The sequence below is a fragment of the Cyphomyrmex costatus genome, unplaced genomic scaffold (assembly GCF_001594065.2).
Source record: "Cyphomyrmex costatus isolate MS0001 unplaced genomic scaffold, Ccosl1.0 scaffold164, whole genome shotgun sequence".
Lineage (NCBI taxonomy): Eukaryota > Metazoa > Arthropoda > Insecta > Hymenoptera > Formicidae > Cyphomyrmex > Cyphomyrmex costatus.
Genome location: NW_017275653.1, coordinates 1633086 through 1647126, shown reverse-complemented (window position 1 = coordinate 1647126; position 14041 = coordinate 1633086). Strand labels below are relative to the sequence as shown.

The 14041-nt window shown below is 27.5% G+C and overlaps 3 protein-coding genes across 3 annotated transcripts; 1 reads left to right on the top strand and 2 right to left on the bottom strand.

The window, feature by feature from the left end:
* Positions 1-263: 263 nt before the first annotated feature.
* LOC108771743 (chymotrypsin inhibitor) lies at positions 264-1434 on the bottom strand. The gene is made up of 3 exons (XM_018537106.1): positions 1342-1434; positions 685-782; positions 264-436 (listed from the first exon to the last, which is right to left on the bottom strand). Exons 1-3 carry the CDS (start codon positions 1391-1393, stop codon positions 356-358), a joined length of 231 nt encoding a protein of 76 aa, XP_018392608.1. The 5' UTR covers positions 1394-1434; the 3' UTR covers positions 264-355.
* A 2466-nt stretch (positions 1435-3900) lies between these two features.
* Positions 3901-4664, bottom strand: LOC108771737 (chymotrypsin inhibitor). The gene is made up of 3 exons (XM_018537100.1): positions 4589-4664; positions 4309-4415; positions 3901-4163 (listed from the first exon to the last, which is right to left on the bottom strand). The coding sequence occupies exons 1-3, from the start codon at positions 4635-4637 to the stop codon at positions 4083-4085; spliced, it is 237 nt and encodes a 78-aa protein (XP_018392602.1). The 5' UTR covers positions 4638-4664; the 3' UTR covers positions 3901-4082.
* Positions 4665-12167: 7503 nt separating this feature from the next.
* Positions 12168-13820, top strand: LOC108771745 (inducible metalloproteinase inhibitor protein-like). Its single transcript, XM_018537107.1, has 3 exons — positions 12168-12269; positions 12645-12748; positions 13564-13820. The coding sequence occupies exons 1-3, from the start codon at positions 12218-12220 to the stop codon at positions 13642-13644; spliced, it is 237 nt and encodes a 78-aa protein (XP_018392609.1). The 5' UTR covers positions 12168-12217; the 3' UTR covers positions 13645-13820.
* The last annotated feature ends 221 nt before the right edge of the window (positions 13821-14041 follow it).

The window sequence follows — 14041 nt, the reverse complement described above, 5'->3', positions numbered from 1 at the left end:
TCTTATTATGTATATATTATTTTTATATTTTTTAAATTTAAAATATATAATTGCTACATTTATGATATTAACAAAAATTCGTAAAAAATCATAGGCATGTGTAAAATTCTAGAATAACAGTTTTTTTTATATTTTTAATTTTTTTATTAAAAACATGAAACTCAATGTTAACTTTACAAAATTAAACAATTCAGTACATTCATTTAATACACTACAATTGTTCAGACTAATGGGTACAACTATAGATTTGTATAACAAAATGATTTTTGTAGAAGGTTTTAATCTCTGTTAAATTTGTGTATCATTTTACATGATGCGAAACAATACTGGTTAGAAAATCATATTTTCTGATTGATTAACAATTGTATGTAGGTACACAATGGTTTTCTGCATTTCTTAGATATCCTTCCATGCATTCGCATCCAGCAACACATGCCTAAAAAAACAAAATAAAACAAATATAAGTATACCAAAGATTTTATATTTAAACAAAATTATTTTTTAATTTCAAGTATATTTATAGATTCTATTTATTAAGAATTTAATTAATTAAACTAAACTTATTATTTATAAAAATTACTCGATGTCTGATATTTTTTAACACAAAAAAATTTTATAATCTATAACAAGATTGTTTAACAAATATTTTAATACATGTTTCTCTTTAGAAAATGCAATACTAACCAGGGTACAGACTCGTGGTGATGGATTTTGACATGTGGGTTGACACGATGTACCACAACTATTGTAATATTCGTTTAGACCGCAATTAGGCGCAGCACCTGTACAAATGCAGTTAAAACTTAATTATTTGTCTGTAGTAACGGTTTTTATAAATATTGTTATTATCTAAAATATTCTTTAATTTTGCATTTTCTTTATTTCATAAATGTATCTTCTGCAACGAGTTCTGTAAAATAACTGTCATCAAGTTATATATGCTTGTTGTCAGCAGAAAACTTATTCTACGTTTACAATGTACACAATTCTATCTATTAATTGTTTTTTAATCGATGAAATAGGTTGACTCATAAGATTCGTTCTTTTTCATTAAATTGTATATTTTAAATAAGTTTTTTCTTGAATTGTAAGTACAGTAAATTTTAAAAAAGGATTCAAAAATTCTTTTTTAAATAAAAAAAGTGAGGCTAAAACTATACATAATCTCACTTTAACTTCATTGTAACTTTATCTGTATCTTTATTTGACAGATTCGATTATTTACGATCTTACGCATCAATCTAACGTTCGTACAATCTTATAGGTATAGTATCAAGATAAAATCAATTGTAGTAAAATTTCGATATTTAATAATTTTGACTATTATTATGTTATACTTACTGATGGTGGCGACTGTCACAACGAGCAGGAGAAAAGCTACTGCGCGGACCATGGCTAATGTTTTCGAATTCGTGTTACTTGCACTCGTACAACTCGAACTAGACTGATGATAGCTTTACTGAGCTTATATATATATACGACAGTGGGCGGCCTTCGACCGCGACACGTTGTCTCCCAAGATAGATATTTTTTGGATATACATCCTTCTTTCTCTCAATGGACTCTCATCTCAGTTTTGTACGTGACTACTTGCTCAGAAGTTCGGTCTGTTATCGAAACGCGCGATATGAATTTTAAATGTCTGTTGCCTATCGGTAAGCTTATAATCTAATTTACAAGCAGAAGTCTTGAATTTATGAAACCAAGTATTAATCTAAGATATAATAATATCGAAATTAAATTTAGACTTAATAGTTATTTTATGAAAATGATAAAAAGATAGAAATCATATATTTATCCCCAACGTAATATTTTATCGCGGTTACAAACATCTGTAATTAAGTATTAAATATAATTATTATTTGTAATTACAGACATTTGTAATTAATCATTTATTATTGATTGTCAATTCTCTTTAATTTGAAGATAATTGCACGTTTAAAACATAAAAAAGTTTTGAATACTAGTATTAAGTAAATACTTAAATTTAAGTATCAGTTAATTTAACCAATAAGAATATAACATATATAATACAATTTAGTCACTTATTTGACGTTCGAAAAATAATTTTGGTAAAACAAAAGCATTCTCGCTAAAGAGGTCGACTATATCTCTTGGAGTGACCTCTACTATTTGAATTTACCATTTTACTCTCATTATACATCTTGTTTCCAAGAAACACATTATGCCATTTACCTATAAAGATTTACATGCCTTTTCATATTAATTGTTTGATCCTCTAGATAAATAACGTTATACTTATTACGTTAAGAATAAATGAAATGTAAAGTTTCTAACGTACATTTCATGTTTTAATGCGCTCAGTGTTTTAAGTGTTTTTTTTTTTATACATAAAATAAAAAATTTATAAATATTTATTTTAAATAAATTCCCTAAAATTGACAACGCATTCATAAGTGTATTTTCTCATGTAGATAAATATGATTGACATATAGGATAATATCAAAATTACTTTTTCCAATTTTACATGTTTCCATAAAAATTGACCTTCGCGCATTTATATAAAGAAGAAATTACTCTAAATATAATAATACAATAATAAAATTATATATCTTATGATAAATATGGAGATAACTAATTATACTACTGCATTTGTATGCGGCGCCTCTCTTAACATATATATTCAATATTTGCTAATATCTTATTCCGTCAAGTCTGTCCATGAAACCTTTTTTTACTATTTAAACAGCATTGACGTACGAATCTTCGTTCGTTTCTTAGAAATCTGACAAGAAGTGAAAAAATAAACGTCATCTTCCACGTGATTCTTTTCTTTGCGCGCTCTCCAAATAAATGAAAATCCATTTTGAAACTTATATTATAAAATTCTTTTATAACCTATCTACTTAAATAAGCTTTATAAAATTAAAAATATACAAATTATAATGATTCCATTATAGGTACATACACAAGAAGATAATATAATCTTTTTATATATTGTATGAGATAAGGAAAAAAAACAGCTAAACGTGTGATGTCCAGCTGATTTTAATGCTATATGTTAGACTTTGCTCCTTACTTTGAATCAATACGTACGGATTCTTTTCTATAATTAACTTTGATAGGAAACATTTTATAGGACTTAACAAAATGCCTGGATTTATTATACACTATTCTCGCTCAATAATTTCAGAAAACATAAAGATATTTCAGTATTTTTAAAAATATTAAATGTATTATACTACATACATATAGTAAATTATTTTTAATATATTTTTAATATATTAAACATATAAACACAAATGATTATTTTTTACATGTACAACATAAAGAGAAAATTCAAAGTCTTATATTAATCATAGGTATTTGTTGTATTTTTATATATCATTCAAACTTTACACAATTATTATGTTTCAATATAAATCATACGTATTTCCTGAACATATTCCATCATCATGTTTGTGCCTTTATCTTGGAATACGATTTCCGAAAAGATTTTTCCGAAAAAATAAAAGAAAAAATATAATTAGAATTAAAATTAACGCAAGAATAAAGAGAGTACTCGTATATTGAGTGTTTAATTCTCACAAAAAGTTTCATCATATTGACTCCTCGCGCAGTTTTTATACTGGATACATAAAAATGATTTTATTCGAGATTAGTTTATAGAGTTTATTTATTGTTTGCATTAACTTAATAAAATTTATATAATATTATTTATAGGTATCTGTAAAAAACAGATAATTTATTGTGTTTTTTGTATAATTAATTTATAGAATATACGCACACCGTTTAATTATTTCTTATTAATATTTAGAAAGAACATTTTCATGCAATTTTTTATTTTCAATTATTTTAACTTTACAAAAATATAGATATCTAGTATTAATAGAGAGATAAATATTTATAATAGTAAATCTTAATTTGTTATGTGTGTTTTATTATAATTAGTAATTATTATATATAAACAACAATAATTATGTCATATTGCATCTAACAATACATGTTAATACGTATTGGTATATCGACAGACATGATTTTTAATTAAAAATGTTTAGTAAAAATCTCGTTGACATTAAATAAAAGTTGTCAACTCTTTAGTAAGTACATACAATTAATTTCTAACATTGTGTAGAGTGCACACATGCTCCTGAAGAATTTCGCAGATATCCCCTTTTGCACTGGCATCCTATAATACATTGCTGAAAAAGAATAGTATTGTAAAATTAAAATCTGTGTTACAATGTACTTATATATTAGAATAATGTTCTACAGTTAAGCGTTCGAAAATAAGTACTAAAACTTTTAGTGAAATTAGCACATTTAGTAAAATTAAATAATACATACTAATGTGCAGGCTCGATTAGGCGGCGAGTTACAAGATGGTGGACATGCCGATCCACAAGTGGTCCACTCTTGATTTCTCCCGCACTGGTCCTGTGCAATAGTCGTGCCTAGGCGCATACAATGTGTGTTATGAAAATTACAGTTAAGTTCAATTATAATATTAAAGTTATACAATTAAAAAAAAGGAATTAAGATACACAATAATGGTTTATGAAAGGTTTATGAAAATTGAAATTAGTCTTAGACTGAAAAAATTCAATGAATTCGTGTGAAAACTTACTGCAGATTATTCCAATCATTACAAACAATACAAAACTAGCGCGAGACATGGTTAATAATTCTTACACTTTATTTCATCAACTGATCCTGTCAGCGAAACATGCTGCGCTTTTATACCCATCTGCTTATTAGCAGACCTTGTCAGTAGTTTGTTCTAAAAAAATAATATCTATTATCTCTTTCTATCTGTATTACGTCAGTACAGATCTTCATGCAATTGCGCACACATACACATTAAAACTACGTTCATGACCACTAACTACATTACTCAGAATTCCAATATAGTAGTAATCATAGTGTCAGAAAATATTAATGGAACTTCTTCTTGATAGAATATATAATTACTCTTTATTCTTTATTCTTATGCGCTATATGAAAAGAACTTTACTATAGGATCTAAAAATTTAGCTACATATAAATTCGAAAATAATTTTATTAGACCGTACAATAATTACATAAGAAATCTTAAGCATGAGGAGCAAAATGTTTTAACATTCTAACAATTATTTTAAATATCCTACGTAATTATTTTAATGGTTAATAAAATTATTTAGATCTGTATCTAGTATCTGCTAAATTTTTATCCTTCAACAAAATCGTCTTTCTATGTATGTTATTATCTTTATTCTACGTTTTTCGTTAGTTTATACGTGCATCGGGGAATTGTTTTACAATTAGATTTATTACTGCTATGTGAGTTTCAGAAATAGCAATTATTAACTGAAAAAAGTACATGCAATCTCTGTATAAATCTGCTGTCTGTTTTAACACTCAGTTAATATTTGCAGCAACTTGTTAAATATTTCATTTGTAATAATTCTTTATTTATCGGATGATATTTTCCATTCGATACATCGTCTTTGAGAAATCGTATGTTTTTCTATTTATCATATACTGGCGATTAAAAATTAGTCGTTCAGAAAAAAGTAAGATCTCATGTAAGATACATTATCGTTATAACTTTAAAAATAGCGAACTATGCTAAATTGCTGATATTCAGCAATTAGAATCGAGAGACAGACAGGACACAACTCTTGTTCGATCAATCGGGAAATTTCAGGCTTACAAAATGTGTACGTTGTGTCCACTTTGTCGGCGTAAGCTCCGATGGTCGCTCAATCTGGCCGTTTCCCGAACGCTTTTACCCTAAATGCTATTTCGCCATCGGCGAGATGGCCCAAGTGAATCAGTCTGACCCTTCTGCTTCCCCCTTCATTCTCCTGGCACATAGTTTTTTTATTTCGCGTAAAAAGCGCGCTGATACGAGTATTCGGCGATTCGAATCGAATTTATTAGAATGAAGATTTTAATTATTATATCTAACTAAGAATGGCTCATATATATATATATATATATATATATAATTATCTTTAGGGAATATATGTATGTACCACATTGACTGTCCATGTGAAAAACATTAGTTTTTAAAAAACAATGTTTTTAATAATAATATAAAATAAACATGATGTCAAGCGTTTCGACCTTTCATGAAGTCATCCTCAGTAACTTTACATATTTAAATAATTAAATTACAACTTAATAAACATATACGGTAAATTATTATAATTAAACTCAGCGCTCACGATATCTTTTTGAGTGTCGATGATGTAGCAAGTCGTAAAAATTAATATTGTGATTTAATCACTCACGTTATGTAAGTTAATGCAGTTTTATTGTGATTTTTCAAACTTGAATTATTGTGTGTAAACTCATTCGGAACATTATTTTCATTCTTGAATTAAAGCGATTAGAATAATTTATTTCAAGATAATGCACTCACCCGAAACATCATAAAGTACAACCTAACTATGTCTAAAAAATTTAATCTATCGACTTATTTACATGGCTATCCGCGTTATAAATAATGACTTTTTCATATTAAATACGCACGACACTTGTGAAAGAACTTTCTTATCTTTATTCTAAAAAAGGCGAGAACTGTAGTCGATTACCAACCCATCTTCCCGATATCGCAAGGATTTGAAAATGCGCTAGACGAATGCACGAACGAAAACTGCTTTCGTACAACGGCGAGCCGACGACTTAATTACTTGGAAAACCCGGCGTGTAATTGTCCCACGTACTATTCTCATTGTCTCGGCTGTCTTATTCAGCATTTCACAACGCACCACCGCTCGGCTCTGACGGCAGAAAACTCGATCGAGAATTCTCGAGAGTCCCCCCTCGTTCGCCGGTTTTCGTTTTCCTGGTCAATCTTCGTACTTTCCCTCATTCTATGTCCTACCTTGTTCTTGTTACGCTGCGCTGCTTTCACCGTCCAGCTTTTGTGTTGAGCAGCAAGTAGATGATAACTATTGTGACTTTGTCCCACTGACCCTATCGTGAGTTTACGACGACTGACCGCAATCCAACACGTGATATGTATGCACAAATCACGAAATATATCTGGAGTATCTTTACTCAACTTTCTCCACAAAAGTTATATTTACTTTTTATTAAGGGTCGGTTGTTCCATCTTCGGATAAACTATGTAATTTTTACCTACTGAATAAACAGAAGAGTAAAAGAATATCACAGTGAGCTGAAGTTTACCGAAAGGTAGAATAATCCAGCTTAATCATGATTTACGCGTGCGAAACACACCTAGATATAATAATGTCTACAAAAATATAATTATAATAGTAAAAAAAACTATTAAAATACTCATGAAAAGATGAAAAGAAAAGATTGCAGTTCAATGACCAGATATAAATGCGTAAATAAAACAAAGGAATGTCATAATATTGGAGAGAAGATGGACTGTGTCGAGAAATTATGTGTAGGAATATAATTATTAATAATTATTTTATATTTGTATAAAATGTTTTATTATCGTCTGCATTAATAATGTTAGATATATCGTAAGCCACAACAGAGGTTTACAAATTTTATTATTGTATTTTATTATTATATTTCAATTTTGTCATATTATAAAATTTCATTTCTCTATTATTCAGCAACACACGATACTATAAAATGCCTTTATTTATATAACAATTTTTTATTAATTAATAAATGTTGAATATAAATTTAATTAAACATTATGTAGAAAATATTCAAAAGCATCGAATGTATACACCTATAATGCAGATGAGATATCCTCTTTTGCAAAATTTTATTTGTAAATATAAACAATGTTATATATGTTAAATACAATGTCCAAACAATGTAACACATATCTAATTTTTTGATGATACTAACTAATTTTTTTATGACACTAACTTTTGATGAATAATTAATAACGACTTAGTTTTTCTGTTGCATGCAATACACGTATAAAATTAGAAGCTTAAGAAGGCAACAGGTCGTATGACATATATATATATATATATTATATATATATAATCCAGTATAATATACACACCGGTTTTGCAAGATTTATTATCGTTATAAAACGGGGAATAACACACGTTGCCAGACAGACAATATCTCTATTATTCCACGGCCTTCCCCGTGTGCGTATCGTACAGCTTGAAGGTGACTGAACGACTTTAAAAAAGAAAAGAGAAGACATCTCAGATGCATTATAATTTCCATCGCTTATCCATTAGCAGACACGAAATTATCTTTAAATAACTTGCCTTCATAGTCACAGATGCGAAGAAAAAAGAGCATTTACGAACGATGAATTTATATGTGAAAAGTTACAATTCCATGCGAATATTATATACGCATTACATTCACGAAGATATAAGTATTATGTAATTTTTCGCGGGAATTTCCAAACGTTCCAATTTTAATTAGTATTGAAATTACAAAATATATGAAATACTTTCAATCTTTTAATTTGAAATACAAATTATTTATATTATTACATTATTACGTAATATAAGCGCCATTTAGTAACAATAATATACAATAAATGAGAAATGAATAATACAATAAGATAAAATGTACATCTTATTTTATGGACGTTAGTGACGTTTGACAAAATGATGTACATTCGATACTACTTGTTTATTCAGTTATACTTAGTTGATAATGACGTAATCATCTAATTTTACTATAAATTTTTGTAATTTTAGAAACTTTATTGTAGAATATTTTACATTCTTTATACATAGATAGATATAATATTTGCAATTACATATTATAAAGATTAAATCGATATTTTTACAAAATCCATTACGTTTCCTAAATCGTATCATCACAAAATAAAACTAATAATTGACAATAGTAAAACTAATAATTGATTTGAATAGATACAACTGTCAAGTGTAAAATATATATGTTTGAACTAATTTTACTTTAACATCATTTGTCTTTTTATTATTGCTTTTTAACAACTATAAAATATTTGATTTTTTCAATAAATGATTAAAATTAAGCATTAGTTGTTAGATATTATTTAATGACTTTTTTTATTAACCATATACTTTTAATTATTTTTAATTATAAATTCAATATACTTTCAAAGGAAATATGCGATTTTAAAGGCCTATAAAAATACAATTAGACAACCGATTGCCTAAATCGTATTATCTCGTATTTGTAACATATTACAGAAGAGATTCATAACAAATTAATTATTATTATTAATAAACATAATACGTGCAAAACAAAGATATTTATTACTTAGTAATATCATTCAAATATCAGTTAGTAGTTAAAAAAATTTACAATTAGTTGTATCAGCTAAATGTCAGTTGTTAGGTCAAACTTTGCTAAATGTTGGCTATTTAAGATAAAATATATTTGTTACCGACATCCAGCTTTGTTAAGTAGCTAAGTAAGTGGTAACTATTTCTCACTATTTTAGTCGCGTAATCGAGCATTCTATTCGCAATTGTTTCTGGAACGCTGTGGCTGGGAGTAATATCGTATTAGTGACATGGTATGGCGTGCTCATTGCGTAGTGTATTTCGGATTTCGTATATTTCGATTTTTTCTCTAGTACGATAGTTCATTTATTTATCCATTTCTCTCAAGAGAAATAGGTGAAATATTTTAGCTGTTAAATGATTATATAATTTTTTAGTCTTAAAACGCAAATTGCACTTAAATTACCGCAGTAATATCACAAGTTAAATTAATTAACAATTTAATAATTTGATGCTCATCTTAGAACTCAATCTTAATAATATTAAATGATTAAAAAATGATATCAGCGCGTAGTTTGAAGAACTACATAGTTTATAAATCGACGCCGAATTATTTAAGCATTAAAGATCCACCTTCGACCGTTATTGGCTCTATTTCTTATTGATTGTGTTTTCACGTATACAGTTTAATAAGATTCTTATTGTTTAAGAAAAATAATGTTAAATTAATAGCATTATATATACATCCAATTAAAAATAATCTTGTTAATTTACGGTATTAATAAAACAAACACGTCATCATGCAATACTCTTGTTTTAAACACAGTTATTTATTTCAGTAATACTGAATCTCTAATTTAAAAAAACTAAATAATCAAAACCTTCGGTTAGATTGTTGTTGACAAATACTTTTAACACAACATTTTTTTCGTATATCAATATAAACGCAATAGCTAATATAAAATTTTGTTAATATGAAACTATTTCTGTATCAAAAATTTGATAGTTGAAGTGATATTTGATAGCTAAAATCAAACAATATGTGGTATGCTTAAAATCTACATTCACGTATTGGAAAAAAGAGAAGACGAAGATGCTGAGTGCAAAAAGTGCAAGCAATGCGCGAATAGACTTCTGATTAGATTTTAAGCTCCAATTTTCTCGTACAAGTCGTTTGCGTAAGCATATTGAATGAATTTTCATATTTATTTAAATTATTTGTGCAAATCAGAATAATTGTGCAATTTTTTGCAGACACACGTTTAAATAAATTTGCACAAGCAACTTACGCAACTTTTGCTTATGCAAAGTTTAACACTCAGAGAAAAGATTAGCCACACAGCTAAAATTTTAGTCTTGGCAGTTAAAATATGTTCTTATAATAGGGAATGTTAGCTAATGTTGTTATTGTCAACACTCAATTTATTTGCTATTAAAATTTAAGTGTTACAGCAAAAATACTCGCTACCAGAGTAAAATAATGTTTAGCTAAAAATATACTAAGAGAGCTAGTTTTTTTTAACAATAGAAATACTAATAATATTGGCAGCAAGATTGAGAATCATTATATTGTTTGCATTATACTATATGCTTCGCTGTTAGTTCTATGATTTTAGTCTCTGTAGTCATCAAATTTGATAGAAGTAATTTTTATATTAGCTACTGCGTTTAAAAATTAATACACGCAAAAAATGATGTATTAATAGCATTTGCCAATAGCAATCTAATCGAAAGTCTTGTTTATTCAATAGCAATTTTACTAAAATAAATAACTTTTTAAATCAAGAGTATTGTACAATGGCGTGCGCGCATATTTGTTTTATTATTTTATTAAGTTATACCCTAAAACACATTATTCAAGAATGTCTTGAAACTTTTGTTTCAAATAATTTAGAGGTATTAATATATATATATGCCTGTAAAATTTACCGTCCCGTTCCTGAGATATAATCAATTGCAGATTTTTTTATTTTGACCATTATAGTATAGTCATTTTCGCCGTGATATGACACGAATTTTCATATAACATCGAAACCGCATTCAAGAAGTTAATGAAAAACGAGTCTCATGTAGTTGAATTTATGAAGAAGCATGTATAACAAGACCACAAATATATCGTATGATATTAAAGTTTGAATCAATAAAAATTCTTGATTTTATACATTCTCTCGAGAATTGACGAAGTCTAGTATCTAAATCTAGTATTCTTAGATTTTATATAACAATATATATTGATTTAAATTTATAGTTATGTTTGAGTCTGTCGTTGACTCGCATAGTTGGGGATATAATCACCTTAATGTAAATTAACTGTAAATTAACAAGATCTCTGTGTGTAATTGCTATTTACAATGTAACTAATCGTCTTTAGAATCCTTTTGTGATATTACTGCAGTAATTTAGTATAGTTTGCGTTTCAAGATCAAAAAATCATTTAGTAGCTGATATACTAATTTAATAGCTAAGAGCTGCTTTATCCATTTTTCTCTTGAAAATAAATCTATCGCACTATAGAATAAATCGAAATACGCGCGCGCAAAATTGGAAATAGACGCAATGAACATGCCACACAATGTTACCAATGCAACAGGCAGTCAGCAGCGTCTTATAAACAATTGCGAATGGAATGCTCGATTACGCGACTAAGATAGTGAGGAATAGTTACTGCTTACTTAGCTACTTGTTTTAAGTATGCTTTTAATTTTAACTAACAAAACTGGACGTCCGTGTCGACAACAAATGTATTTTATTTTAAATAGTCATCTTTCGCAATAACAGCAAAGTTTAAACTAGTAATTGATATTTAGCTATTATTACCAAGTCCTTTTTTGCATGAACGTGTGTGGTCGGCCTTATCGACGATTGTCGCTATCATTAACTAACAACAGCCAATGTAAGGACGGTTCTAGAAAAAAAACATAGCTCTCATTGGTTGTCGCTAGTTAGCGATAACGACAACCCTCTAAGAAGATATTAGAAAATTCTGCTACTAATGTGGAACCGCTCGTATAAAAACCTTCAAACAGATCGCATCAGTCATATGAGTTAGTCGGAGTACATTGTGAATTGTGCAGAATTCAAAATACATTATGTCGCGCATAATGATAATATTATTTATTGGATTGACGGTATTTGTTGCAGGTAATTATATTGATTTTCTGTATTTTTATAAAAATATATACATTGATGTAATGTAGGCACATTTAGACATAAATATTTGTCTCTTGTTGGAATGTTTTTATAAAATGACTTAGGCTGAGTTTCCACTCAGCCTCCACAAGGAGAGAAAGAGAGAGGTTGTGTGTGTGTGTGTGTGTACATATATATATATATATATATTCTTTGTTTCTCTCTTTCACGACGCGACGCGTGATGCGCTCAGTGGAAACTCAGCCTTACTAAGCACAAAAAAAATCTAAATTATATTTACGATGTATGTATAAATTTTTATTAAAGAATCAATTTTTTGTTTCTTTTTTACTAAAATGTACTGTACTAATACGCGTATATTTTTAGACGTGATGCTAGTAGTTTGTTCTGGCCAACATGAGGAATGGCGATGTGGACGGAGTTGTGATACAACTTGTGACAACTTATATGAACCTTGCTCAAATCCCCCTGTAAGTGCACACACACACACACACACACACACACACACACACACATTAATGAATCAATATTTAATGTATTATATTAAAATTTATTTTGTAATAAAAAAAAATGTTCAGTAAGAATGATATAATTTATTTGTAAGATATCAGAATGTTAATGATATATTCAGTAAAAATTTTTTCATCCTATAATAATTAATTACACAGAGCAACAAAATTACAATTTTTTAAAATTGTTTTCAAAATGTATATTGATTTTATAAGAATTTAATAACCTAAATTCGAAAATAATTATAAATGTGCTCCATCACCCACAATTCTTTTACAACAAAAAATTAACTTTTAGAACATATTTTAAATATATTTAAAATAGATTACAAAAAAGTCACAAAAATTGTACGATTTGATTATTTACATTTAAATTTTATGTAAAAGGTTTAGTACATCCTTCTTCTTATGCCAGAGAAGTTGTATTTGCTTTTCGATTTTCACAGTATACAGTATCAATAATAATATCCCATTCTCGTGATAGAATATATATAAATTTTGTTACCATTAGCAGTATTAAATCCACATTCATATTTTTTAGAACATAAGAAAATTAAACGTGTAAAATAACTGTGTGACACAACATTTTTATTGTCATTTTCGAATTTAATATTAAAAAAATGCATTAAAAATATCATTAGAACATGCTAAATTAAAAACCAATATAAAATTGACAAAATAAAATATATTTCGTATGAAAAATGTTGTATTACGTGTTTTAAATATTTCTGTTTATAATTAATATTATTAGTTTTAATATTATTAATTTCTTTCAGAAATGTGGTTGTTACTGTAGAAATGGATATGTGCGAGAAGAGAATTATTGGGATCGATGTATCGAGATAGAAGAATGTTAGTAAGGAGCAAGTCCAGTGGATAAATAAATTACGTAACTTTAATATTGCTTGTTTACTTTTATTTTTGTTCACGTCCAATTTTTTTATCAATTCTTTTATCTAGCATTATATACCCAATACGCTGTAAATTGAATATAAAAACCTATACTTGGTAAAATGTATAATTAATTTTACGATACACAATAAAGTATATTTTATATAAATATATAATAATATATTCTATACATATTTAAAAATATTTAAAAGTAATAATTTCTCTTCCAAATATCTATTATTTTTTAATCTATGACATGAAGGATGTAAAATAGTTGTTATTCAATTTATGAAACATTTGTATAAATAGTGTAGAGTATCTTTCATTACATCACATTTCCTTAAGAGATGTTATTTTTTATAT

What these genes read in the sequence shown, in the direction of transcription:
- LOC108771743 (XM_018537106.1), bottom strand. Translation starts at nt 1,393, where the DNA reads ATGGTCCGCGCAGTAGCTTTTCTCCTGCTCGTTGTGACAGTCGCCACC. An exon ending in TGTGACAGTCGCCACCATCA is followed by an intron (nt 783 to 1,341) that starts GTAAGTATAACA and finishes GCATTTGTACAG; the next exon opens with GTGCTGCGCCTAATTGCGGT. An exon ending in CACCACGAGTCTGTACCCTG is followed by an intron (nt 437 to 684) that starts GTTAGTATTGCA and finishes TTGTTTTTTTAG; the next exon opens with GCATGTGTTGCTGGATGCGA.
- LOC108771737 (XM_018537100.1), bottom strand. Translation starts at nt 4,637, where the DNA reads ATGTCTCGCGCTAGTTTTGTATTGTTTGTAATGATTGGAATAATCTGC. An exon ending in AATGATTGGAATAATCTGCA is followed by an intron (nt 4,416 to 4,588) that starts GTAAGTTTTCAC and finishes GTATGCGCCTAG; the next exon opens with GCACGACTATTGCACAGGAC. An exon ending in CTAATCGAGCCTGCACATTA is followed by an intron (nt 4,164 to 4,308) that starts GTATGTATTATT and finishes ATTCTTTTTCAG; the next exon opens with CAATGTATTATAGGATGCCA.
- LOC108771745 (XM_018537107.1), top strand. Translation starts at nt 12,218, where the DNA reads ATGTCGCGCATAATGATAATATTATTTATTGGATTGACGGTATTTGTT. An exon ending in ATTGACGGTATTTGTTGCAG is followed by an intron (nt 12,270 to 12,644) that starts GTAATTATATTG and finishes GTATATTTTTAG; the next exon opens with ACGTGATGCTAGTAGTTTGT. An exon ending in AACCTTGCTCAAATCCCCCT is followed by an intron (nt 12,749 to 13,563) that starts GTAAGTGCACAC and finishes AATTTCTTTCAG; the next exon opens with AAATGTGGTTGTTACTGTAG.